General features: G+C 51.6%; 7 protein-coding genes across 7 annotated transcripts; all 7 read left to right on the forward strand.

Moving 5' to 3' along the window:
- Nucleotides 1-216: 216 nt before the first annotated feature.
- TRIVIDRAFT_78277 (uncharacterized protein) lies at nucleotides 217-1,918 on the forward strand (the record flags this gene model as incomplete). Its single annotated transcript, XM_014093884.1, has 4 exons — nucleotides 217-611; nucleotides 686-777; nucleotides 871-1,071; nucleotides 1,125-1,918. 4 exons carry the CDS (start codon nucleotides 514-516, stop codon nucleotides 1,916-1,918), a joined length of 1,185 nt encoding a protein of 394 aa, XP_013949359.1.
- Nucleotides 1,919-2,781: 863 nt separating this feature from the next.
- TRIVIDRAFT_175548 (uncharacterized protein) lies at nucleotides 2,782-5,451 on the forward strand (the record flags this gene model as incomplete). The annotated part of the gene is made up of 1 exon (XM_014093885.1): nucleotides 2,782-5,451. One exon carries the CDS (start codon nucleotides 3,264-3,266, stop codon nucleotides 5,109-5,111), a length of 1,848 nt encoding a protein of 615 aa, XP_013949360.1.
- A 632-nt stretch (nucleotides 5,452-6,083) lies between these two features.
- On the forward strand, nucleotides 6,084-7,294 carry TRIVIDRAFT_90938 (uncharacterized protein; the record flags this gene model as incomplete). The annotated part of the gene is made up of 2 exons (XM_014093886.1): nucleotides 6,084-6,209; nucleotides 6,274-7,294. 2 exons carry the CDS (start codon nucleotides 6,147-6,149, stop codon nucleotides 7,093-7,095), a joined length of 885 nt encoding a protein of 294 aa, XP_013949361.1.
- A 1,285-nt stretch (nucleotides 7,295-8,579) lies between these two features.
- Nucleotides 8,580-9,947, forward strand: TRIVIDRAFT_51479 (uncharacterized protein; the record flags this gene model as incomplete). The annotated part of the gene is made up of 1 exon (XM_014093887.1): nucleotides 8,580-9,947. The coding sequence occupies one exon, from the start codon at nucleotides 8,580-8,582 to the stop codon at nucleotides 9,945-9,947; it is 1,368 nt and encodes a 455-aa protein (XP_013949362.1).
- A 2,357-nt stretch (nucleotides 9,948-12,304) lies between these two features.
- Nucleotides 12,305-14,884, forward strand: TRIVIDRAFT_81425 (glycosyltransferase family 8 protein; the record flags this gene model as incomplete). The annotated part of the gene is made up of 7 exons (XM_014093888.1): nucleotides 12,305-12,472; nucleotides 12,540-12,567; nucleotides 12,626-12,732; nucleotides 12,854-13,438; nucleotides 13,507-13,565; nucleotides 13,632-14,193; nucleotides 14,268-14,884. 7 exons carry the CDS (start codon nucleotides 12,434-12,436, stop codon nucleotides 14,517-14,519), a joined length of 1,632 nt encoding a protein of 543 aa, XP_013949363.1.
- Nucleotides 14,885-17,711: 2,827 nt separating this feature from the next.
- TRIVIDRAFT_59480 (uncharacterized protein) lies at nucleotides 17,712-19,547 on the forward strand (the record flags this gene model as incomplete). The annotated part of the gene is made up of 1 exon (XM_014093889.1): nucleotides 17,712-19,547. The coding sequence occupies one exon, from the start codon at nucleotides 17,712-17,714 to the stop codon at nucleotides 19,545-19,547; it is 1,836 nt and encodes a 611-aa protein (XP_013949364.1).
- A 2,396-nt stretch (nucleotides 19,548-21,943) lies between these two features.
- On the forward strand, nucleotides 21,944-22,831 carry TRIVIDRAFT_175552 (uncharacterized protein; the record flags this gene model as incomplete). The annotated part of the gene is made up of 1 exon (XM_014093890.1): nucleotides 21,944-22,831. The coding sequence occupies one exon, from the start codon at nucleotides 22,092-22,094 to the stop codon at nucleotides 22,707-22,709; it is 618 nt and encodes a 205-aa protein (XP_013949365.1).
- Between the last annotated feature and the right edge of the window lie 2,639 nt (nucleotides 22,832-25,470).

Consider the following 25,470-nt stretch of genomic DNA (forward strand, 5'->3'; position numbering starts at 1 on the left):
TACTGCTGCCGTATTCTGCCGGGCGGTGAGGCCACCTGAGACGCAGCTCTGCGCTAGAATATTGCATAATGCGGTACAGGCACGCTAGCAGTTGCACTTATCCGGTGTTTCGACAGACCTACTATAGGCAATATCTCCCAAGCAGTCATTCAGCTCTCGACAAAGTTTCTTCTTTGATGTCGGATACTTTTGGCTGATACGTGTTTAACCACGACCATTTTTATTTTTACTTGTCTTCTCCGTGTTGGACTGTTGATTTAGCAGACAGCTGCTGGTCTCCCGCCACAGGCCCGATCTGTCTCAATTGCACACCCACTAGCTGATCGCAAGCTTGCAGTTTGAGCTCCAAGGCCAAGATCCACTGCTTGCTGTAGACCTTTTCAATCGCGTCGCAAGGCCAATCTACTCTAGTAAGGCACGTCGCCCGTAGAAAAAAGTGGTGAACGCCGTGCGTGTCTTTACTTCAGCCTCATACGCAGACTGCAATCAAGCATCAGGCATCTGGTCGTAATAATGGCGTACAACGACGACTCTGTGTTGGCGCGTCTGTCAGCGCTCAACGAGAGCCATGATAGCATTGCAACAGCAGCCCAGTGGATCATGTTTCATAGGTATGCAGCCTCTTTTGAAGATGAGCAACTTTATGTCGGATGCAACAGAGATACTGACAGAGTAAATGTTTTAGGCGGCACGCAGATCGCACTGTGGCGCTCTGGATGCAGCGGCTTAAAGATTCATCTAGCACGAAACGACTGAGCCTGGTTTACCTTGCAAATGGTATGCATTCTACAATTATGATACAAATCCCTGACATTCAAGAAGGATACACCACTTTTTGATGCAACGACAAATGCTAATACTCGTGGAAAGAGGTTACGCAACAGTCTAGAATCCGCCATAAGGAGGACTTTATCATCGCCTTCTCCCCGGTTATAGCAGAAGCAGCCGCGGTAGCCTATAAAGGAGCACCAGCTGAGATTCAGGCCAAACTGCGGCGTGTCATTGATGTCTGGAAAGACAGGGTTATTTTTGAGGCGCCAATTCAGGCAGCTATCGAGGCTCGTCTAAATGGTATGTGTCTTTGGAGTGTCTTTCTAGTTGTTGGTGGGTGCTAATTTCGAAAGCAGAATTGGATAAAGCTCGCGGATCCGTTAAGCCCGGGTTCGGAGGTTCACCATTTGGATCATCTGCCCTTGTGCCTTCGGAATTCACGCCTCTTGTGTCTGCTCATCAGACGGTGACAAAGCTAAGCGTGCCATTAAAGACTACGATTGCTTCCGCAAGCTCAGAGTATGAAAAACAAGTCGATCCTACAGTACCAGCTCCATCAGCGCCAGTTTATGCAGCTCGCCTCAATGGGTTGCTCAAGACACTTGCGAGCGCCGAAAGTGCGGTAGCTGAGTGTGTCAAGGCCCGAGAGAGTTTGATCTCGGGATTGGAGAAGATGCTGGATTCAAACAGAGCCGCCCTGGAAAATGAAAAGAATGCGGCCTCTGAGCTGTCGGGCCGCAAACGAGAGATTGAAGAGAAGAAGCAGCAGGTCGAGGTGGCCATCATGAGAGCTCTGGGGCCTGCGGATGGCAACGGAGCACATGCAGAGGGAGAATCTGGCAACCCCCCTACTGAGCTCGATCGGCCAGAGATGGAGGCTCTAACACCGCCGGCTATGGACGATGACTTTGAGGATACTAGACCAGATGATATCGAGTATGATGAGGACGTCAGGCCCTCGGAGGACGTCCCAGCAACCGAGCCATCATCCACCGCGCCCTCAACCTACACCCAGTCGCTGCCCATATCAACCAACGGATCTAATAAACGGCGACGATTGGATGATGGTGGCGATTTCCCCGATCTCGGAAATGATGGGGAGATAGACGCCGAGGTGGCAGAGATGCTGAAGGAAGGCAGTGAGTGATGCTTGATTGGCTTGAGGATTCTGGGCAGCAGTTTTCGGATCGCTTTTTGGGGGAGGGAAGGAAGCTACCTTGTAGCTATGGAATGAGCCATATTATGGCCTTTAGGTAGTAGCGGTTTGGCTATCTCCAGTGTATGCTTTGGGTTTCATTCTCAGCATGGGACTGAGTTTCATTAGGGTTGTGTATGGAATGTATGATGCAGGGCTTTTCAATAGTACGTAGGTAGCTGAAGGCATTAACTTTACGGCTCAGTTCAATTCGGAGCGTCACATGCTTTTCTGTGCCTAGGTAGGTAGTAACTGTAACCAAAGGATCTACTACCTATGTATGCAGTTGCTCCCACAGACCAGTCAGACAGACCAGTCAGACAGACGTTGCCGCTGTGCTTCAGTCATCGGCACTCGGACCTTTGAGCTCGGCCACATGCCCGTACGGAGTCCGGAGCTCAAGCAAATCCACGTTAGGCCGACCTTCGGCCGAGCTATGTCCACCAACTAGGGCACTTGGAGTTGCCGCCTTGCGCATACAGCCCGGGCAGCTTTCAGCGCTTTCAGCGCTTTCAGCTGTAAATGCCGCGACTATGACGGAATCTCCTAGTTCAGCAGTGTAAATCTTTTTTCCCTTCTTCCTTTCCCTTCTCTCCTCTACAACTCCGTCGGATTCCCCCTTCAGCACCGACCACGGCCTTTCTTTCCGACCGGCTCCCAGCAATTCGATGCTGAACCGCTGGGCATCCCCTCGGTTACCATGAATGCCGGGGCGCTGCGACGAGCGCTGCCTGCCAGGCTAGCAGTCAGCAGCTCGCAAGAATCTGCAGCCTCGAGTCGAGGTGCTCTGTCGCAACACTTGCCGAAGCCCGAATCTCTTCTGCAGCCGCCGCATTTCCTTCGTCCGTCGATTTCTGGTCTGCGCACGCTTCCGTCCTTCACCCCTGCTGGCTTCCACACGCTTGCTGGGTCTCTACGTCTGTCTCAACTTCAATCTCAGTCTCTGTCGCATTCGGCCATTGGAGGTCCGTCACAACCGGGCCATGGACGCATACTGCAACTAGCTCGCCAATTCTCTAGCACTTCCTCTGCTGCACGGGAAATTCAACCAAATACCGAAAATGCGACTCGGCAAAAGCTGGAGCCCACAAGGCAGGCAAAGGATACCGAGGAGGGTGAGACCAGCCAGGAGTTTCAGAAAAGCGAACGGGCAGCCAATGCGGCGCAAGTCAATCTCTCTGCTAGGTTATCGAAGGAAGGCAAGCCCAAAGCGAGGGCTGGCTTAAATGAAATATGGAGGCTGCTCTCGATCGCCAAGCCCGAAGCTCGTTGGCTGGGCCTGGCCTTCTTCTTCCTCATGATCTCTTCTGGCGTTACCATGTTGATTCCGTTTTCCGTCGGCCGCATCCTGGATATCTCGACAAAGGGCAATATCGATGACGTTAACATCTTTGGCCTCACCTTGAACCAGTTTTTCGTAGCCCTGGGTGGCGTTCTCACCCTTGGAGCCATGACCAGCTTTGGACGAGTCATTCTGCTGCGCATCATCGGAGAGAGAGTCGTCGCCAGATTGCGATCCCAGCTCTACAGGAAAACCTATGTTCAAGATGCCGAATTCTTCGACGCCAATCGAGTTGGTGACCTCATATCACGACTTGGTTCCGATTCCGTCATTGTTGGCAAGTCAATTACTTCCAACTTGAGTGATGGGCTTCGAGCAATCTTCAGTGGCGGCGCCGGATTCGCAATCATGATTTGGACGAGTGCTAAGCTTACCGGTATCTTGTGCCTCATGTTCCCGCCCATTGCTATTGGTGCCTTCTTTTACGGACGAGCCATTCGAAATGTGAGCAGGTCGATACAGAAAAATCTCGGTACCTTGACAAAGATTGCGGAGGAGCGGCTTGGAAATATCAAGACGAGCCAGGCATTTGTTGGAGAGGTTCAAGAGGTTGGGCGATACAACAGACAGGTCCGCAAGATCTTTGCTCTTGGCAAAAAGGAGTCCCTGATTGCTGCAACCTTCTTCGCTTCAACGGGCTGGGCCGGTAACATGACGATTCTGGCCATGTTGGTTGTCGGAGGAAATTTGGTGAGGACCGGTGCCATGTCCCTGGGAGATTTGACTTCTTTCATGATGTATACTGCGTTTGCCGGTTCCAGTCTGTTTGGTCTCTCGGGTTTCTACTCAGAGCTCATGAAGGGCGTTGGTGCTGCAAGTCGATTGTTCGAATTACAGGACCGGAAGCCCAGCATTCACCAGACAGTCGGATCCCCCGTCAAGTCGGCCCAGGGCACCATTCGATTTTCCAACGTTCATTTTGCCTACCCAACCCGGCCCGCGGTGAACATTTTCAACGGCTTGGATTTTGAAATTGCATCTGGTAGCAACGTCTGCGTCGTTGGTCCATCAGGAGGCGGCAAATCGACGGTTGCGTCATTACTCTTGCGATTCTACAATCCTACATCTGGATCTATCACTATCAACGATGTGGATATCTCGACTATGAATATCAAGTCTCTGAGACGGCGCATCGGTGTTGTGTCTCAAGAGCCCGTGTTGTTCTCAGGAACCATTGCCGAGAATATCTCTTATGGAAAGCCACATGCAAGCCGCGCGGAGATTATCTCGGCGGCTAGGAGGGCAAACTGCACATTTATCAGCGATCTGCCGGAAGGTCTTGAAACACAGGTCGGTGCCCGAGGATCTCAGCTCTCTGGTGGCCAAAAGCAACGCATTGCCATTGCTAGGGCATTGCTCAAGGACCCTGATATCTTGATTCTCGACGAGGCCACTTCAGCTTTGGATGCAGAGTCAGAGACACTGGTAAATGAAGCCCTTGCTGTGTTGCTCCGTGGACGCAACACCACCATATCCATTGCGCATCGACTGTCTACGATCAAGAGATCCGATCTCATCATTGTGCTAAACAAGGATGGAAAGGTGGCGGAGATTGGCAGCTACGTTAAGCTTGCTGCTGATAAAGATAGCGCCTTTAGCAAATTGATGGAATGGCAGATGACTGGTGGCGAGATCACAGAGAAGCGGCCATCCACGGAGGCCACTTCCCACGTCACAGAATTTGAGGAGATTGAGGATGATCTCGCAAGAGACGAAGACCCAGAGAGGTTTGTGGACGAAGGTGAAGAAGCGCACAGAGAGAAGGCTGCTGTGCCATCGCAAGATAAATCAAGAAGCACTTAAAAAGCACACACGATTGGTGCTTAAAGAAAGAAAGAAGAAAAACATACATATACATAGGTATATAGCAAGGAGGGGGGAATGGTTGGTTGATTGATGAATTTTGTAAAGTATTTTCGGCAGCAAGGTGGGTGTATCAGGAGCAAAACTAAAACGTTTTGTACATAGAGGTCAGCATGCCCCTGGGATGGCGGCATCCATACGTACTAGGTATCTTGTAGTAATAACTCCGCTCAAACTCGTGCCTCGGAGGACGATGTCTTGAGGATAGCAGGCTGTGGATCATGTATTATATATCTGAATATGGTGTGGAAGAGGGAGAATATGAAAGTCTTGGACACCTACTTATATGTGCTTGCTCTATCGTTGTTATGGGGAGTGGCTACCTATTCAGTATCCCATTCTTGAATGTAAAGCGGCCTGGGTAATAATGATAGCAGATATTATAGGAATATATGGATAGTAGCAGAAGCTAGCGATAATAGCAGATACTCTAAGAACCGTGTAATATCTGTTTAAGAAATGGTGATTAAAGGTCTTCATTATACGTTGTTACGCCATTCGGAACTCCCCTTAGTCGCTGGGGTGCAGAATAGCCTTTCCTTTTTTACGAGGCATGGAATACTAGCACGTTCTTATCTATATGGGTGCGGATACAATCCTGCTCTAAATGCCATATATTCACAATCATCAAGACTACAAGTAGGCCGGAATTGGCCTCTATAAAGAGGATCGAGTCAAATGCAGCATCAGCAAGGTAAAGTGGCATGGAGCTTCTGCCGAGGAAGCTCGGGCTGGGATCTACCCGGAGCCCCACTGAAAAGGCCGCTAATTGGACAGCCCAACAGGCGCTAGAGAAGCCATAGGGGCTGCATTTCAGCGCGTTCCGCAGCTTAAGCCAAATGGATCAAAGACCCGACTCCAGGTCATGTTCAGCTTGCGATCCGTCCTCGTCCTGCATTTGTTGGCTTTGAGAGCGAGCGCTGTTCCCCAACTGTTGTGATACTACAAAATTTCATACAAGTCAGCCCATCCACCATGACAACCACAGAAGGCACGTTCAAGGCGGGCGATGCGAGCCTCTACACCAAGACGTGGACGGTTTGTCTCCCTTTCTGCTGGCTGTAATTTCACATGTGATGCTGCCTGCTAACGCCATCCCCAGCCAGCGGGCCCTGTTGTAGCCAAGCTCATCTTCGTCCACGGCTTCAGCGAGCACATCAACCGCTACAACGACTGGTTCCCCATACTCGCCGAGCACGGCATCCAGGTCTTCTCATGGGACCAGCGCGGCTGGGGCCGCAGCGTGACTCGGCCCGCTGAGAAGGGCCTGACCGGGCCAACGGCGCAGGTTGTTGCCGACATTGTCGCCTTCATTCAGGAGAAGCTGCCGTCGGACGTGCCCGTCTTCGTCATGGGCCACTCCATGGGCGGCGGCGAGGTGCTGACGCTGGCGGGAGACGCGAAGCACCGGCAGCTGGTCGCCCAGATCCGGGGCTGGATTCTCGAGGCGCCCTTCATCGGCTTCTCCAAGGGCGAGGAGCCCAGCGTGGTCAAGGTCGTCCTGGGGAGGCTGGTTGGGCGATTGCTGCCGCGACAGCAGCTCAAGCATGTGGTTCCGCCGGAGCACTTGAGCCGCGATCCGGCAATCGTCGAGTCCATCAAGAACGATGAGCTGTGCCACAACACCGGCACGCTGGAGGGCCTAGCATCGCTGTTGGATCGCACGGCGCTGCTCTCTTCTGGGGGAGTGAAGCTGGGCGGTGACGTGCAGGCTCTTCTGCTGACTCACGGCACGAACGACATGACGTGCAGTTATGACGCGGCCGTGAAGTTTGTCAATGACCAGGCGGCGGTTGAGGACAGAGAGACCAAGTCGTATGACGGTGGATATCACCAGCTCCACGCGGACCACTGCAAGGACGAGTACACAAAGGACGTGATTGACTGGATCCTGAAGCGATCCAAGATCGATTCGAAGTTGTAAGGAGTCGACCAGCTTGTTGTTATGAGGCTTGCATTATGGCGTTTTTTCCCGTTTTTCTTTTAGGATAGTCGATCAACTTGGCTGCTTACATGGATGCAGCCATCTATCCGTACATGTAACCCCCGGTCCTTACATATAATACTTAGCTATCTACGTTTCAATAAGGGAGTGGCTATTCAGCACCCCATGTTCGCTGTTCAGCATCCCGTTCTCAAATTTCAAGCAGCCTGGGTAGCAATGATAGCAGATGAGGAACATATGGATAGCAGCAGATAGCAGCAGAGAGTAGCGAAGAGTAGCGATAGTAGCAGAGAGTAATAGTAGCAGATACTCCAGGAACCGTGTATCTATTTCAGTAATACTATAGCCCTGTTCCTGGTCCTTCCAATGATACATGCAAGATAACAGCAGCAGCTAATCGCATTGAAGTGATAAAGGTTGTGCAGCAATGGGCTGACGGGCAGCGTGGGTCGGCGAATTTGAGCCGCAGATGGAGAACCTGGATGGTTCCGAAGACGCCCGAAGTGCCGATGCCAGACGTTGATCGAGATTCCATTTAAGATCTAGATGCTCCCGCTGCAACTTTTAGCAGGTTATTTTTAAATAAGTTTATTTTATATGCCTTGCGTAACGACCCCGGCCTTGCACCTCTTATTGTCCTCTTGGAGTTCAAGCCCAAGCTTCCGGCTCTCAACGCACTCGGCATATGAGCTTAGTCATACGCTGTTTACATACTACCTAGCCAGCACAATGGAGAGGACATCGATTTATCCGTTCGCGCCTTGCGCAAACCGCGTCATAGGCCATTGTGAGACAGGGAAAAGGAGACGGTAGGAGCAATTCTCAGAGGTGATTTCCTATAACCGGGGAAATACCTGCTCCATCTCAAATGACCCCAAATACCTGTACCTTACTTTATCCAATCCATTCTTTCATTAGGAACCAACACCATACCTAGGACGAATAGCAATCAATCGCTGAAATGCAGTAGCCCGACCAACTTGTTTCTTCATTAACCTCAGCTTATCTCCTTGGCCCGTCGCCCCCACGCTCACCGATCTCGCCGCAGTGAGAGGAAGAGACTCTTATTTGCGAGCTCTCCACACCAGCTATCGGCCCGTATCGTGAAATTTCTACTCTGTGCCCCTGGCATCAATCAATCAACCTTATCTCGATCTGGCTTGCGTTTCCATCGTCAAAAACTTGGGGCCATCAACCTCTTTGCTGCAGCATCCTGGGCATTCGTCTGTCCTTGACCAGCACCGAGCCGTTGAGCCTTGGAGATCCCCTCTCCTGCCAAGACTTGCTACGAGGCCTCCCTTGGCGGGCTGCGAACCCCCCCACGCCGAATTCGCGTCTCCTTCGGCCGTACCGGTGAATTGGGATAATACTTAATACGCCGGAGTGTCGACATCCAGCGACTCTTCATTGTCTTCTTCAGGCTTTCTACATCGGCCGATTCATCGCCTTCTGGATCATTCATCATGACGCCCGACGCAAGCAACACCATCACTCACCATCCAAACGTCTTCAACCTCCAACGCCTTCAACTGCCGTCCTCCAGCCGCAGCAGCTCGAAATCGCCTGCCGCTCAGGATGCTTCTAGCACAGGCGTCGAGGCTATCGAAGTGGCAGACCATGACGCGGTAGAGCGTCACCATTTCACAAATGCCGACGTGGAGAGACAGTCCACCGCGGGTCGCAGCTCTCGCGTTCCGCGTCTGTCGGCCGAGAGCGATCCTTACGGGCTTTCCTTTTCCTACAAAACCGATTCAGACCTCGAGCAGATCAAGGCCAATTCATCTCGTAAGAGGGACAGTGCCAAGGGGGACAAGAAGTATGCGCCCAAGAGCGACCACCGCAAAGTCCGCGGCTTCTACGAAAATCAAAATGCCACCATCGAACGGATGCTGAAGTCGGTTGAGGACCATCGAGAGGAAGCCCGCATCGAACAGGGAGAAGACAAGCTCAAGTTCAAGATTGCCATCTACGGCTCGCTCGCGGCCAACATCGTCCTCACCGCCCTTCAGCTCTACGCGGCCATCACATCCGGCTCTCTGTCCCTCTTCACGACCATGGCCGATGCTATTTTCGACCCGCTCAGCACCCTCGCTCTGATTCTGTCCAACCGTGCCATTCGCAGTGTCGATCCGCGGCGCTTTCCTGCCGGCAAGGCACGTCTCGAGACAGTGGGCAACATTGTCTTCTGCTTCCTCATGAGCGCTGTAGCCCTCATCATCATTGCCTTTTCAGCTAAGGAGCTGGCCAGCGGCGATGGCGAGAAGAACTTCCATCTCCCCTCTGTCATCTCCGTTTGCGCGGCGTTTGCGACAAAGTTCTGCCTCTTCTTGTATTGCTGGTCTCTCAAGGATAAATATAGTCAAGTGAACATTCTGTGGCAGGATCACCGCAACGATCTGCTCGTCAACGGCTTTGGTATCTTGACATCGGTGGGTGGTGCAAAGCTGGAATGGTGGATTGACCCAATGGGCGCCATTCTCTTGTCTCTCTTTACCTCTGGTATCTGGCTGTATACTGCCTTCAACGAATTCCTGCTCCTTGTGGGTGTTGTCGCGCCTCTGGATATGCAGCAGCTCATCACATATGTTTGCCTGACCCACTCAGATGTCGTTGAAGGCATTGATACGGTGCGAGTCTACCACTCGGGCCCGCGGCTGATTGCTGAGGTAGACATTGTCATGGACCCGACACGGACGCTTATGGAGACGCACGATGTGGCCGAGGAGCTGCAGTTCAAGCTGGAGAGCTTGCCCGACGTTGAGCGGGCCTACGTTCATATTGACTACGAGACCACTCACAAGCCGGAGCACGCCTACAAGAAGGACATTTGATGTAGCTATATGACTGTAATGGAGCCACAGGATGCATGCATTCATGCAGGCGTGCATGAGAGAGGCTTTTTTCTGTTTGGTGCTTGCGCTCGTTTTCTATTCTCTGTAGTTGTTTCATAATTAAGGAAGACGGCATGCAATGGAGTCATTGACGCGTTAGTATCGTATCACTTTTTGAATATTACAAAGTATCGATTTGACATCCTAGCTCTTACAAAGAGGGGCAAAGGATGGAGGGGCACGATGGAATGCTAGTAGCACAGTATATTGGCCATGGCACTCCTGATATTGACTGGATTTTCACCTTGTACTCCGTAGCTTGGTCAGAAATCACATGTGAAAGCTGCATCCTTGGGAAGCATTGCTCGTCTTTCGTGTTTCATTGCGCCGTTGCGTCGCCGGATAGAAGCTCAAGGCAGCTCTTTTGCAGCTCCCAGGTGCGGGGGAATGAGGATAGTGGAGACTACGGAGCATCTGGATCGTTGGCAAGGAGGAGGCTTCATCAAGGATGAAGTGGAGAGCTATTTATTCACAAAGGAGGGTGTCGTTTGGGTATACTCGAAGCTGCAGCTCGGGCCCCATCCCTAGGGCACTGTCGAGACGCGTCTACCAACGGAATGCGGAAGCTGATGGGAGCATTGTGCCCGACAGCAAAACTGTTGAGACGCTTAGGTATCAATTGCATTCATTACCCGGATGGCTCGCAGATGCAAGCAGAACAGGCCACGGGCTAAAGGAGGGGGGGGAGCGCTGGTTGATAGTGAGGAGGCCATTGACAGGACGACGGCATATACGACGTTGCCATGTAATAAGTATTAACGGCCCGACGTTGAAGATATCCATGGCGTGAGGAGCAGGACAAGCCTCTCGACGATGCAGCCTCGCAGTACATCGGAAATGGGACCCGCGGCCGGCTAGCTAATCAGGACAGCTGGGAGCAGCATGTTTGTGCGTGATGAGGAGCGGCCGCGGCCGAATTGCGCGCATTGCATGGAACTGATAACCATTTGATGCGAGTGAGCCCGACGGGTCTGCGCGCGTTGGGCCTCTATTTATCTGTAAACCGAGAGGCCAGCGGCGGCGGGAAGCACTGATTCCCAACTGCGGAGCCCTTTTGCTGCAACTCGGGGGATCCACGAAGCGGCGAAGTGGATGGTGGCGGTGGTGGTTGGCCAAGGAATGAAGTGGTATGTACGTGGTTTGCTTGCGAGCTTTTTTTGCCTCTCTCTCTCTCTCTCCGTCTCTCTCCGTCTCTGTCTCGTTCCTCCTCTTCCTTGTTCATGCAAGGCCAGATTGCCTGCAGTGGTGAGAGAAATAAAAAATTTTCGCGGTTGGGGAGACGATTGGCCTATGGCGAGCCGGGGCTGAGGTGGGATGTGCATAAAAGGTGACGCATTGAAGCTGGTGCTAGCTGTCAATGGCTTCCCGTCGTATCTAATCAGGGACAATATGGGCGTGGCCGGTGTGTTTGTGGCCCCGGGCTTTGCCTTGGTTAGGCATCTACTACCACCTTGGTGCTGATCCGATCGTCCAAACGGGGGACGCTATTGATTTGTTAGTCTTTGCCTGCTTACCGCTTTATTGCTGTCGGGAATCAGAACCAGAGATAAAAGGCTATGTACCTGTGTCGTGCTGTTTGTTGTCTTTATGAAAAGATGGACGAACAAGCGAAGTCGCAGCACGTGGTTGGCTGGGCTGAGACGAGCTGGAGGGGCTTTTCCCGTTTTTGGAGGGGCTTTTTTTCTTCTGCGTTTCTTGGAGGGGTAACTCTGGCATGGAGGGGTTTTTGACGTCGAGACATGCTCGTACATGGTGCATGACATTTGCCTGATGTGCGGCGCTGCAGCATCGTGTCTGCATCTGCATGCTGGTTCGCTTGCACGCCATGCTGCAAGCCGGCCGCCATCAGCCAGCGCTGGGCCCGGGTAAGGTCCTTAGGCCCCGTATTAGCCCGATGGAACAGATAGGCCTTGAGCTCTAGCGCTGCCACAGGGACGGCGGACATGGAGGGATTGGCCACCACGGGCAAGGTGCCAATGATAACAGTGATTGAGTGACTTGACAGCAGCTGCTGTACCTGCTGGGGAGCTTGGGGGTACTTGCTAGGCGGCAGTGGAAAGCCTCAATCCGTCAAAAACAAGAAAGTAGCGCCAGTCCGGCGGTTAGTACCTCCCTTGACGACGCCACCCTCCCATCATTTTCTGCAATTGGATCCATCCATTGCATGTACAGTTCCTACCTACTAGGTACCTTAGTAGTGCTTGCTCCGTACCTACCCAATTCCAACCTCCATCACCATAAAGTTGCCTCCCAACTCGTTCTTTATTTCTACCGCGCCCGTCCCGCTCCAGAAGCTGTTTCTAGTTCCCCTCTGCTTCCTCCTCCGTAAAGCTCGCTCGTCCATCTGTTTTCGTGAGCCTGATTTCCCAGACGCCGTGATTTAATCCCTCTCTTTTTGCCTGTCCAAGCTCCACATCTACACAGTCATGGCTGATCCAAGCTGGGGCGAGCATGCCTATGCTACGGTTCGTCCGCCCTGTTGGCCCAGAGCTCAAAGGATAGCAAGCTAACAATCTCGCTCGTGGTCTGCAGCTTCTGTTGAACGATGCCTATCTCCCTGGTACGTTGACTCTGGCTGAGCCTCTCTCTCAATGCCTTTGCTAAATGCCTTCCTCCAGGTGCCCTGGTTCTTGCCCACTCCCTGCGCGATGCTGGCACCACCAAGAAGCTCGCCGTCTTGGTCACTCTCGACGGCGTGACTGCCGATGCCATTGTTCAGCTCAAGGTATGTTGTTCGACACAAGAAGCCTCCATCTATACATTGGTATAGAGCATATATACAAGCACCAAACATGCGCACATATACATACAAGGAGAACCATCTGCTGACTTGTGCGGGGAACTAGACCGTCTACGATTATGTCTTGCCTGTGCCTCGAATCCGCAATGACAAGCCTGCCAACCTCTACCTCATGAACCGTGCCGACCTGCACTCTGCCTTTACCAAGATCAACCTGTGGAAGCAGACGCAGTTCTCGCGAATTGTCTACATCGACGCTGATGTCGTCGCCTACCGAGCTCCTGACGAGCTCTTCGATCTCCCACACGCCTTTGCGGCCTCCCCTGATATTGGTTGGCCCGACCTCTTCAACACCGGTGTCATGGCCCTGACACCCAACAACGGTGATTACCACGCCATGGTTGCCATGACCGAGAGGGGCATCTCCTTCGACGGTGCCGATCAGGGTCTCCTCAACATCTACTTCAAGAACAACTTCCACCGCCTGCCCTTTACCTACAACGTCACCCCCTCTGCACACTACCAATACCTCCCCGCCTACCGCCACTTCCAGTCCAGCATTAACATGGTTCACTTCATTGGACCGGACAAGCCCTGGAAGGCCGGCCGTAATGCCTCCTACGGAAGCTCTGCTTACGACGAAATGGTTGGCAGATGGTGGGCAGTGTATGATCGCCACTACCGCGAGAAGGTGAGTTTCCGACAAAATCAATGCTGCTCGCAATCATCCCATGTGCACCAGCTCACCTCATGTCTCAGGAAATTTCCCAGCTTGCCAACGGCAGTGGAAACTACAACCAGGCTTACGAGTCGCAAAAGTAAGGCAATGGCCTACATCCAACCTGCAGATAGAACATGGGCATAACTAACTCGGCTCAATTTAGGAACGCCTCTCTGGCTGACACAAAGTTTGATACGCCAGCAGGCCAGGGCTGGCAAAACCAGACGCCTCGTCAAATCTTCCCCTGGGAGGCTAACCAGCCCAAGGCTACGAGATCTTTCTACGGTGATGAGCCCGAGCTGCAGCCACAGGGTGCTTCCCGCTCAGGCCCTACCGCTGCCAAGTCAACTGGTCGTTCGTCGGTGACAAAGTCGCCTCCGAAATCACCTGTTTCAAGGACATCGGACAACAAGAGTGAGGCTGGAACTGCATCCTGGACAACATACTCTCGTGGCAATGCTTGGGATGATGTCCCCGGCATCTCCAAGTATGCAGATGCCGTTGAGAAGCGCCACCGATCAAGCAGCCGCGGCAAGGAGGGTGAGAATGACGAGGACGAGGAAGATGAACAGGAAGAGTCCCGGCGTCCCTTCAAGGTTACTGACTTCCCATCCGAGAAGGAGCGGCCCAGCCTGCCGGTCACACCGGCACCAGTTCCTCGGGGACGCGATGCCACTGGCAAAGCGCTGCCGGCAGCTGAGGGCGTGCCGTCACAGGCCGAATGGGTACGTACTAATCAAGCTAAAGCAGCTAAATAGACTACATATGCTGGGTGGCTGACGTGGAGTTTCCTGTCAAGGATCCCACTGCGCAATTAGAGAAGCTCGCTCAACAGCAGTCAGCGATGCTATTGCGCAAGCTGGGGGGAGGCAAGGAGGGCGTATCAGGAGGAACGAATCAAGACGTATCGACGCAGTCTGCTGAATCCCAAACTCGGATCGCGCAGTCAGCTCCTGTCGTGCTGAGTCCACGGCCTGTCAAGGGAACAGCGGCGGCAGCCACCAGGAGCCTGGAGCGCAAGATGAATGAAGAAGAAGCCGGCAAATCATGACGTCAAAGAAAAAGAAAGTAAAAAGCTTTAATAAAAGAAGAAGAAAAAAAAGTTGGAAAACGAAAAGAAACCATAACAACAGTAACGAAGGCGGAAAGACATGTATCGGATTTGCGTATTGGTTGGAAAAAGTGAAAGCAAAAAGGGGGTCTATTTATACCTTGGATTTCTTCTTCACTAGCATAATTCTTTGTTTTCTCTTCTTCTTTACGACTACCCCTCTCTGCATAGCGATTGCACCAGCCTCGTCATTTAGTGGTATTTGTCGAGTTTGCCTTTTTTTCATCGCGTGCTGTGCAGAGCGTGGCGTTGAGCTTGTCAGCATTTCATTTGTGTCCCCTTTCTTTTAATTATACTTCATACCTCTACCGCACTACATATACATACACTTATATGTTAAGCTATTTGATGAGTGTTGAAATCCTTTTTGCCCTTTGCGTTGAGTAGCCTGCTTTGATGTTTGATGTTTGATGTTTGATGTTTGCATTTAGTCGGCTTTAATCACGACTGATGGGTGCTAGATATGTCACATGTTTGCAGGCGCGTGGCTGGTCTGCTAGACGCAGATGCATTACAGAACACCAGCAATAAGCGTCGAAGCGTCCTAACTTGCAGTGGCACTACCGATCGTTCTTGTATTACCACGCCCAAGGATGCGGTGAGAACGAAGGCTGAGGACAGCAGCTATACCGCCTCATTGGGTGTAACCGGTCCGTCAAGATGATGAGCGGAGAGTAGCGAGTGGTGCATGGGGCTCTTCGGATATGGAGGCCTCTACTCTGTATCTCACTGATGCTTGATCTGCAGATTTACATACTACTAGCAAGTGAAAAGACTTGTTTTGTACCATGGGGTATCTAGACGCTCGTATTCGTGATGCCCCCGGCCCTCGGCTTCTGGAAACCGAATTAGAACAAGACAAAGTCACGCCACCGGGAGAAGCTTAGAACGAGAAATAAGCTTGTCGAAGCAGGGCATGGTCGCAACTCGGCTCATCCAACAAGAGAGTGGCTCGATCTCGGAAATTGGCAAAACCAGATATTTGGGTTAGCCGGGTTAGTTGTTTTGTTGGGTTGCCATGCCTTCTTTTGGCAGCTGGCCCTTTTTCTCACCGCGGGATAGGCATAGGTACGACCTGGGTCCAACGAGATCTTATCAGATGGGGAGATTAGATTATCGGGGGAATCGCCGAGTCTACCTGTACTTTGCCGTTCATATGATACAGCACCTTGGATGAACGAGAATGGTGAGGTCGCACTAGGTAGTACTCAAGTCAAGATTTCTTCACCGACGGCATTCTGCATCCATGTGGCTTTGCTGTTCCTTGGTATTACGACTCGGTATTTCTTCTTGTCCCCGTCTTTCCTTGTTCCCCATGATCTACAGCTGCTGGACATGCATCGTGCACACAGTATTTACTACATGGGGGCTAGAATATATGCAATACGACAGTTTGCTTGTGGAATGTTTGCCATTACTACACATTTTAGCTATGCGATTGGCTTTTGCTACCCGACAGGAAGCGGAAAGAGAGGGTAAGATGGGCATCGACGATACATGACGGCCATCACATGTGGCAGATGGTCTTGGCCAAAACTGCTGGGACTCGGCTCGGCGCTGCGGAGCTGGAAGACGACCGAAATCGGGGGTTGCATCTTGTTTGGATCCCAAGAGCAGCTCCGCAAAAGGGGAGATTAGATGGGATTGATAAGATGGATCAGATAATTTTTTTGGGGGCCGGGTTGCCCACACACACCCCTTGTCTTGTCTCATTGGAATGGGAATGGCGCAAAGGAGGAGTTAATTGGCGTAACGCAAACCGGAGAGGCACCACACAAAACACGACGACAGAGTTTGCTGGTCTGATGGGCGGTTGGGCTGGGAAGGGAGGATTAGGGGTTGATGGCTGAAATTGAGTGTCGCTGGTATGATTTAGCACTTTTTTGAGCAGCTGACTGCATAGCTGTAAGCTCATTAGCCATCATATACTCTGATGCTGACAGAATACCAGTAATACTGTGCTTTCGGGCATCAAATGAACTTTCCGGGGAGCACGACGGATTCAAAAAGACGCAGCGTTGTTGAGGGCTACAAGGATTGGGGGGGGCGGGCCCGGGAGCGGCGCAATAAGTAAGTACTAGTAATACTAGACTAATAGGTAGGGGCCCGGCTTGTCGCGGAGCAATTTGTCGATGATGATGCCAGATTGCTCATCCCAAGGTAATTGCTGACGAGCCTTTTTCCCCGGGGGGTTTGGGTTTAGGTCACGCAACAGCAATGTTCGCCTCCCGTATTCTTGGGGGGTCGGCATGGCTTGCATGTCGCTGGAATGCGGAAAAGCATGTTGCGACACCCAAATGCCGTCATTGATTGATAAGGCGCGAATCCCGGCAGTGAGGCTCGGATGGGCACACGTCCTTGTTTTCCCACTGTGCTGCTGCATGTTTGCGTTTTTCCAGCCAGCCACGCCCTGCTTGTGCGCCCCCATGCAGTGGTAAATTTTTATCAATCAGCCAAGTATCAATCTCACTTCAAATCAATCAATCAGCATTCATCATTAGATCATGGTGGCGCTACCCATGGCTCCAGTCATCGGAGCCCCGACTCCACGGCTATCCTCTGTCGGCCAATCAGCGCCGCGGAGACAGCCGGACAAAGACTTTTCCTCGCAGCTCGAGGCGATTCAGTCAATCCCAAGCACGTTGAATGAAGCTGGGCCAGGCTTTAGCGGGTCTGGCGGCTCCGTAGACGGCCGATGTTGGGGTTGCCAATTGGCATGGATCAGATAATAGAGCAAAATGTGTGTGGCTCTCGGCTCATCTCAGCGGAACCCAAAGCAGCCAGAAAAACCTCGGGTAGCCGTACTCGTTTTTCCTCTCCGTCTCTTGCCTTTAACCTTTCCGACATCAACCCATCCTCGTACGACTCAGCAAGCCCGTGAGATCCAATTCGCCGGGTCGTTGCATCTCCTATCTTCTTCAATCTCCCTTTCTCCCTTTCTCCGGTTCTTGTTCCTTTTCCCTCGTTCCGGTTTGCTGGTGCTACTTTGACGGATCTGGCCGAAGGACTAGTACTCTAAAACTCCTACGACCCTTTTCCTCAAATCCTCTCCGTCCGCCCTCGACATACCCGACTCTTACAATTCTTCATTCGGCCGTTGGAATAAAACGACAAAAAGACAAGACAGCAAAAATGATGCAGTCTTTGCCGGTGCAGAACCTGTCCCTCGGGGTCCCCGAGGCTATTCCCACAACTCCAAAGGCCGAGTCTATAGCCCCCTCGTTGACCTTCTCAGACGAGTCAGACGACCAGGAAGAGCCCATCCGAGCTGAGCAGCCCCGCCAGCGACGCGCTTCCACAAGATTGATTGCCCAGAGTGCCCGTGATATCCAGCGCATCACAGGAGAGACGACCGCCGAGTTTGTTACTCGCTGCTGCGGCGGGGGTTGCTGCTTGATGGGCGGCGCGAGGCCTGCTGGCGTCGAGTATGAGAAGGTTGCCCTGCCCGATAACGAGGCATATCGGTCCCTCGGCCTCAAGATTGGCGATATCCCGACGGTCCTGAGCAAGATTGTCGACCTCCCGGAAAAGACGATAACCTTTGGTTCAGTCCCCAAGGCCCCGAGCCCGTCCTCGCCCACGGATTCGGCCATTTCCCTGGAGCGAGATGGCGATGTCGACAGTGCCAGCCTGAGCAAGATTCCCCTCGACAAATTCAGAACGGTGGACACGGCCATTCAGCCTCCACGATTCGTTCAGCCTCACCCTCCTTACCATGTGTATGCCGCCAAGATCCACACCGCCCGCGAGCTGACCAGGTCTGGTGCCGAAAAGCGCACATATCACTTTGACCTGGATATCACAGATTATCCTGACGAGGAAAACACCGATTTCAAGGTCGGCGGTGCCATTGGCGTCGTTGCGCCCAACTCCAATGCTGTTGTGGAAGATGTTCTGGACGCCCTGATGGTGCCACGCTTCCTCCGAGATAAGCCTGTCTTGTTGAAGACAGCAAAGGGTCGCTGGCCTACCGTTTGGGGAGACGACAAGCCGCGCGAGCTTGTCACTACTCGCCGAGATTTGCTCACCTGGTGCGCGGACCTCCAGTCTTATCCGCCTACCAAGGGCATGCTGCGCGTGCTGGCCGAGTACGCGACCGCCGACAACGAAAAGAAGATTCTCAACTTCCTCTGCGCCGCAGAGGGACAGGGGGCTTTCTGCGACTTCCGGTCTGGCCCTAGCATTACCATTTCTCAGTTGCTGCACGCCTTCCCCAGTTCTCACCCTCCTCTGGACGAGCTGCTGTCAACGCTGCAGCAGCTCATGCCGCGCTTCTACTCTCTCTCCAATGACCCGCATGAGTCGTTCCAGCGGGGCGACCAGAAGCAGCACCGCCTGATTGAAATCGCCGTCACGGTTCATGAGACTGGAGACTGGCGTGAGGGATCTCGCACCGGTGTGGGATCGGGCTTCTTTGAGCGACAGGCCCGGAGCTTCATCAAGGCGCAGGAAGCTGGGGAGAAGACGGAGTTTTACATCCCCATGTTCAAGGGCCTGATGGCCAACCCCCTGGCCAAGCAGTTCAACGCTGAGGGCCCGATGCTCCTGATCGGAGCCGGTGTGGGTATTGCCCCATTCCGAGGTTTCGTGCAGCGACGCCTGAAGCAGGCCAACTGCGCCAACAAGGTGTGGGTGCTGCAGGGCATTCGAGATTCGCTGCTGGACGAGATTTACAGCGGCGAATGGGGCGTCCATGAAGAAGAGGTCAAGCGCGTGGTGCAGAGCCGCCGCGGCGAAGGCAGATATGTGCAGGAGGAGGTGCGGCATCAGGCCGACCTCGTGTGGAGCATCGTCAACGCCGTCGACGGCCGCATCTTCGTCTGCGGCAGCTCCAAGGGCATGGGCGAGGGCGTCGAGGAGGCCCTTGTAGACGTCGCCATGTCCAAGGGCAACCTGGAGCGCGAAGAGGCGCGCAATTTCTGGCAGCTCAAGAAGGAGGCTGGCCAGTACATTGCTGAGACGTGGTAGATGTTCCTCGTTGATGGCCCGACCTCATTTTTGACATTTTACTTTTTTTTTACTAATTTTTTTGGGCGCCTTCGAGCGTCCTTTCATTTACAAATGCTGTATGAGGTCTTTTTTTTTTCACACCTTTTGCCATCCAGCTTATGCATTCGAAAAGAGGCACAGATGAGGGGGAAACATCAAAACACATGTCAAATTGGACAAACGCTTGCCGAAAAGGGAAGCTTGGACAGGGACAGGATAAGGTTACAGTCAAAACTTAGAAAAAAACAAAATCAACACCTGATCCGGGGTGCGCAAGCACCAGAGAATGTGTATGGGAGGAACAAAGCATTGCGGAGTTGGAGTTGGGATGAGCATATTTGATGTCTTTGGGAAATGATTTTGCGTGCCCTTCGGGACTGGGGAGGAGGTATATAGGTACGAAAGGCAATGAGTTCCCTCTTGTTATTTTTTTGAGGGGGTTAGTGGGCGTATTGGGAGTTGCATATTTTTGGGAGGTAGTAGAAGTATTTATTGAGTTATGGAATATTATATATTTTTCCAAATTTGAGGTTTTGAAAAATTGATCAAGGTGTTTACGTTTGTTGGAGTGCAATGTTTTAATCAACTACGCATCTAAGAATATGTTATCCCAAGGTAGATACCGAGGTAAGTTTAAGGGAGCAAGTCAACCGCCAAAACATGCCGCCAGAAAAAGGGTCACAACCGCCGAGGTCGCAGTAAGTTACCAACTTGGCAGCGGCTATTCTAATTCCCAAAAGTCATAGTACAGCGAGCGAAATCCTTTCAGCCGCGCGCTCGGGAAAATGACGGAGTCTGATATCGTGTGATGTTGTGGTTTCTTCTTTTATTTTTTCACTTGTTTTTAATTCCGATGCTCCGGGTAGAAGAAGTGGTAAAGTATCCGGACTTGGAATTAATCGCGAGCAGCGAGGAGCGAGAAGAGATACTTGACGGAGACTTTTGGTTTGGTGGGCGAGTGGAGGGGAGAAGGGGGTAGTTCGGAAGTACTGTGTAGGTTTTTTAGTGGGAGGTGGTAGGGGCTTTTTTGTTGAGGTAATTTGTGCTTGACGGTGGCTGTTGGATAAGGTATGGATGCTAGGTATTCAAGGGATTGACGGTTACTACGGAGTACATTGAGTGAGAATGATTTACCTGCTTAGGTAGGTAGATGAGTAAGAGTAACGAGTGGGAGAGAGCAGAGCGTTGCAGTGCATGTACAAGTATACATAGTTCGGATGAAGTTCCGAAGTGTTACAGACTTTGGATTACATGATACAAGAGAATGCCTTATGAGCAGGTGTAGTCAGCAGACAACATCCATTGCTCCATGAAAAGAAACACGAGATACGAGCGCTCGTCCTGCAGATCATCTCGCAAATCTGTCTTTCAGGACCCTTGATGCATTTTCTTTCCATCCCACCGCATATCTCGCGTGCATGGCCAGACCACCCACTGCGGGCCGTGGGCCGAGTGCGACACGATTATAAATGCTGACTTATCTAATTTCAAAGGGTGGGAAATCAACTTTTTAGGCGGTTTCCCTTCTTTTTATTTCCGCACACTTGTTTTTGTGTGTGCAGTTTTCGTAGCGCGCGGCTCTAATTGTCCTAGCTTAGCAGCCACTTAGGCTATGGGATGGACCCTTTTTCCTTCTTCTTTCCGTTTCCGTGGGTACGTACCTCTAGGTTTTCATTGCCGGCTATCCATTGGGGCGAAGAACCCCTGGCCGGAAGAAAGATAGGCGTGGGCTGTATACTTGGTACCCGAGTTTGACGTCTGACTTGCCTTCCGCAACAGCCGCAACGGCCGCTTGGACCCAATTGTTCGTCTTTTCGTCAGCCATATCTAAGCGGTAGTTTCGGCAGGCGAAAATGTCCGAAGTAAAGAGAACAAGGCAAAGGGAAAAGACAATGGCTGTAAGTGGTTTGACCCGGATAACGGATGCAAAAAGTTGACTCCACCGACGGGGAGGGTCTGGGATGTCCGTAGTATGATTGTATGAGTTGAAGCGATGCCACTATTGCGCGACTGATCTTCGGGGATATCCACCTTGCCATCATGTGCAATGGCAGAATGTTACCCTGGCTGTTTGCCAAGCAAGTGGGGGAGGGAACTTGTTGCTTGCATCATGATGCCTAATGGAGAGTTCCATTCTTTTTGTTTCTGCCGTATCAATTACAATACTAGTTGCCCCGATGGCGTGGGGGAGAGGAGACGGGCCAGGGGGGTGGTTGCTGAGTAGGAATTACTGATCCGGTAGAGCTGAGTTAGTCTGTGTGTTGTGTGTCGTGGTGTTTTGTGTCTCTGGTCCTAGAGGCAAAACGACTATAAAGCAATCCCACCTTCGCATCCACTGGCTCTCTCTTCTTCTCTGCTCCAGACAACCACAACAGCAACAACAATAATATCATCAACAACAACTACAACAACAACACCGAAACCATTCAGTTCTCTCAGCTCTTGGGATCGTTCCTCCTCTTCTCTTCCAACATCACAAACACAACAACCACAACAACAACTCAACCCACAAACAACGTCACAATGGCCGCCAAGCTCTCCGCCGATCTCCTCTTCCAGATGGCCAAGGTCCGCCGCTCCATCTACCCCCTGAACAAGACTCTCCCCATTTCCACCTCTCGCATCCACGAGATCGTCAAGGAGGCCACCCTCCACACTCCCTCCTCCTTCAACGTCCAGACCAACCGTGCCGTCGTCCTCTTTGGCGCCGAGCACGAGAAGCTCTGGGACATCACCCACGACACCCTCAAGGCCATTGTCCCCGAGGAGCAGTTCAAGTCCACCGCCGACAAGCTCGCCCTCTTCAAGGGCGGTGCCGGCACCGTCCTCTTCTACGAGGACACCGATGCCACCAAGGCTCTGCAGGCCAAGTTCCCCATCTACGCCGACCGCTTCCCTCCCTGGGCCGTTCAGTCCCTGGGCATGGAGCAGCTGCTCATCTGGACCGCCCTTGAGGTCGAGGGCCTGGGCGCCAACCTCCAGCACTACAACCCCCTGATCGACGCCAAGGTTGCTGAGACCTGGGGCGTTCCCTCCAACTGGAGACTCGATGCCCAGCTTGTCTTTGGTGGCAAGGCTGGCGAGGCTGGTCCCAAGGAGTTCCAGGACATTGACGAGCGTGTCAAGGTCCACGGTGCTTAAGTGTTTTCTTGGTTAAAAATTGTCAGATGAAAATGAATGGGAATGCATAGGCCGGAGTTTTGTTAAGCTTATCTTTAGACTTGCAGTCATAGATAGAGATATACACTTGTTTGCTTTTTTGTAAGAGCTGCAGCTTCTTCTTTGAGTGCCCCTGTCGATCTTGGTGAATTAATAACGATGGCAAGGCTAGGATCCTTGTATCATGACTAACCTATAGGAAAGGAACTCATTCGGAGTCTAGGTTATCCAAGTGAATGCATATGGGGATGACTTCAATCAATCAGCCAAACTGTACAATTGACGCAGAATGAATGTAGGAAGATGGTCAACAGGAGCTTAAGTCGACAGTACCCATTAGTAGAATCAGTTAGAACGCAGCCTCTATCAAGTATCTGCAACGTCAGAAGTTCATGCGATATCATGAAGAGTCTTGGGATCGGACATCAGACAATGATAGAGCAACTGAATAGTCCGCACTGATCCACACTTGACGATCTTGGCATCCGAATGAACGGCAATCGTCTCGCGTATTGCGGCCCGATGCTAGTTTATCTTCAACTGTAAATTAGGGAAAGTCAAATAATACCCTGACTGTTGGATCCAGGGCTATTTTTATTAATGGCAAAGGGCGTCGGATTATTAGCGGTTGTCGTGTTGCTTTAGTATGCTTATTGGTCTGGGAATAGCTCCCCCTCTGAAAGTGGAGAGGACATCTTTTCGTGGGTGAGATGGGGGGAATGAAGGTGGCCGGACGATAATTCCCGTTTGGGAGCTGGCGCTGGTCAGATGCCCTACATCACGTTCATGGAGTTGAGTAATACGTGGGAAATGTGTTTAGGCTGTGATGGGGGTTGTAGGGTTGGATATTGGATTGTACGGATGTGGAGATGTAGCTGGTTGGATGGGGGTGAGTTTGTAGCTATACAGTAGGATGCCCCTAGTTTCAGATGTATAGATTAGCACAAGGATGCTGCTTGAGTATTATATGGTAGTATCTGTGATAAAACTGAGTTGTTTTTACAATAAGGGATCGTATACAGGTAGGCAGATGTTTGAACAGGGAGGCAGTCAAGGTGTTGAGATGCTGGACTTTCTCAGACGTAGGACAAAACAATAATTCCATTAGCATAGAATGAACTACGATACTTTATGTTTTGATGATATAAAAGGTATGTACTATTAACAACAAGAAACACTAATGCTGGGGTCTTCAGTGTGGGATGTTTCATCAACCCAACCCTGGCTGCTGGGGCACTGGGGATGGGAATCGCACAATCCGCGGATTAGAGTTAGATTAACAGCCTCAGTTGACTTCCCAGAATAGTTCATGAAATACTACATCGCATACTTCATACATTGGAGTTGAATGTTGTCTTTTTGGCGGCACTTAGAAGCATATACGACAGTACTTATATAGGGTAGTTCTTAGTGCTAATAGCTCCTAGTGAAATGCCCTCTAGAAACAGGTTGTCAGGATGCAAGACCATGATGATATGTATAGACGCAGGCTTTTGAAAGCTTGTCAACTCAATGGAAGTTCTCGAGTTTGATAAAATCCCATGTCATTTCTATCACCGGTTGTACTGTGTGCTACAAGGTTGAGAAATTGCTGGTGGGTGTTTGTATCGCTGATGATGTCAGCAGAAACCACAAGTACAAGTACCAACGAAGGCGGTACTGCAACTCATTCATTCATGTCAGGAAAGAGGCACAATCGCATCGCTGGCCATGGCATTTCCTCTCAATAACATCAACAACGGTACAATCAGAGAAAACAAAGACAAGCGCTTTTTCTCATCCAATCTGGCCTCCTGCGCTAGTCTGGAGGCTCAGGAGCAAATCTGTTGCACGCGAACCAAACCTGTAACAAGGGGCCGACAACATCGCCTCGCCTGGAAACGAATCGCCGCGCCCAGCCTCACGTATTTTCCCTAGGTATTTTCCCTATTTTCCCTATTTTAAGATAAAGCAGCGCCTAATCAACACGCTCATCGCTTAGGTCTGACCAACATGTCCGATCTTCGCGATGGTCCCCGCAGCAGAAGCGGCCGAAATCCATTCCGATTGCCTCCTAGGAATCTCTTTTGGGGCAGCCGCTAGTGTCGGGAGCAGCTCTTCCCGAACACTTCTGTGACGTGCCTTTGCCCTGTTTCAGACAAGCTGATGATGATGATGGGCTTGCACGACCACGCGCCCGTCTGTGTTACACGCCCGGATCTGACTTTTCGTTTTGTTTGCGGGGACTGAGGACAGGATGCGGTGAGTGCTTTGTAGAACGGGGTTGAAACGTCGACTTGGTTTGTTGTTCTTGCAGCACGCCTTCTCCATCATTGTGCTTTCAACATCTGTCTTTGTCATATATTCGTTCGGACTCGCTGACCCGTATATTTCTCCATTATCAGTCGACTAAAGGCCCATTACTCTGGTGTAGTTTGTTCCTGGGGCTGTCGATGAACACTCCTGCGTGATACTAGAGTGCCGGTGCCTCTTCTTCATTATCGTCTCACGCCTACAGCTTTCGGATCAGAGAGAGAAATGCGAGGATCGCTGCAATAGATAGTCTCCCTTGCATATCTCCCTGCAGGAGAGAAATCTCCCTCCCTCGGCTGCCTTATTTTTCTTTGTGCAAACGACTCTTATCTTCTAACACCCAGGGGAATATTTGTACTACCGCGCATGACGAAACTTCACTCGCCTTTATATACCCTGCCGGCTGACTGCTTTTCTTGCCCTCAATACCATCATCTCAATTCAGTGCATT

Source organism: Trichoderma virens (genome assembly GCF_000170995.1).
Source record: "Trichoderma virens Gv29-8 chromosome Unknown TRIVIscaffold_93, whole genome shotgun sequence".
Taxonomy (NCBI): Eukaryota; Fungi; Ascomycota; class Sordariomycetes; order Hypocreales; family Hypocreaceae; genus Trichoderma; species Trichoderma virens.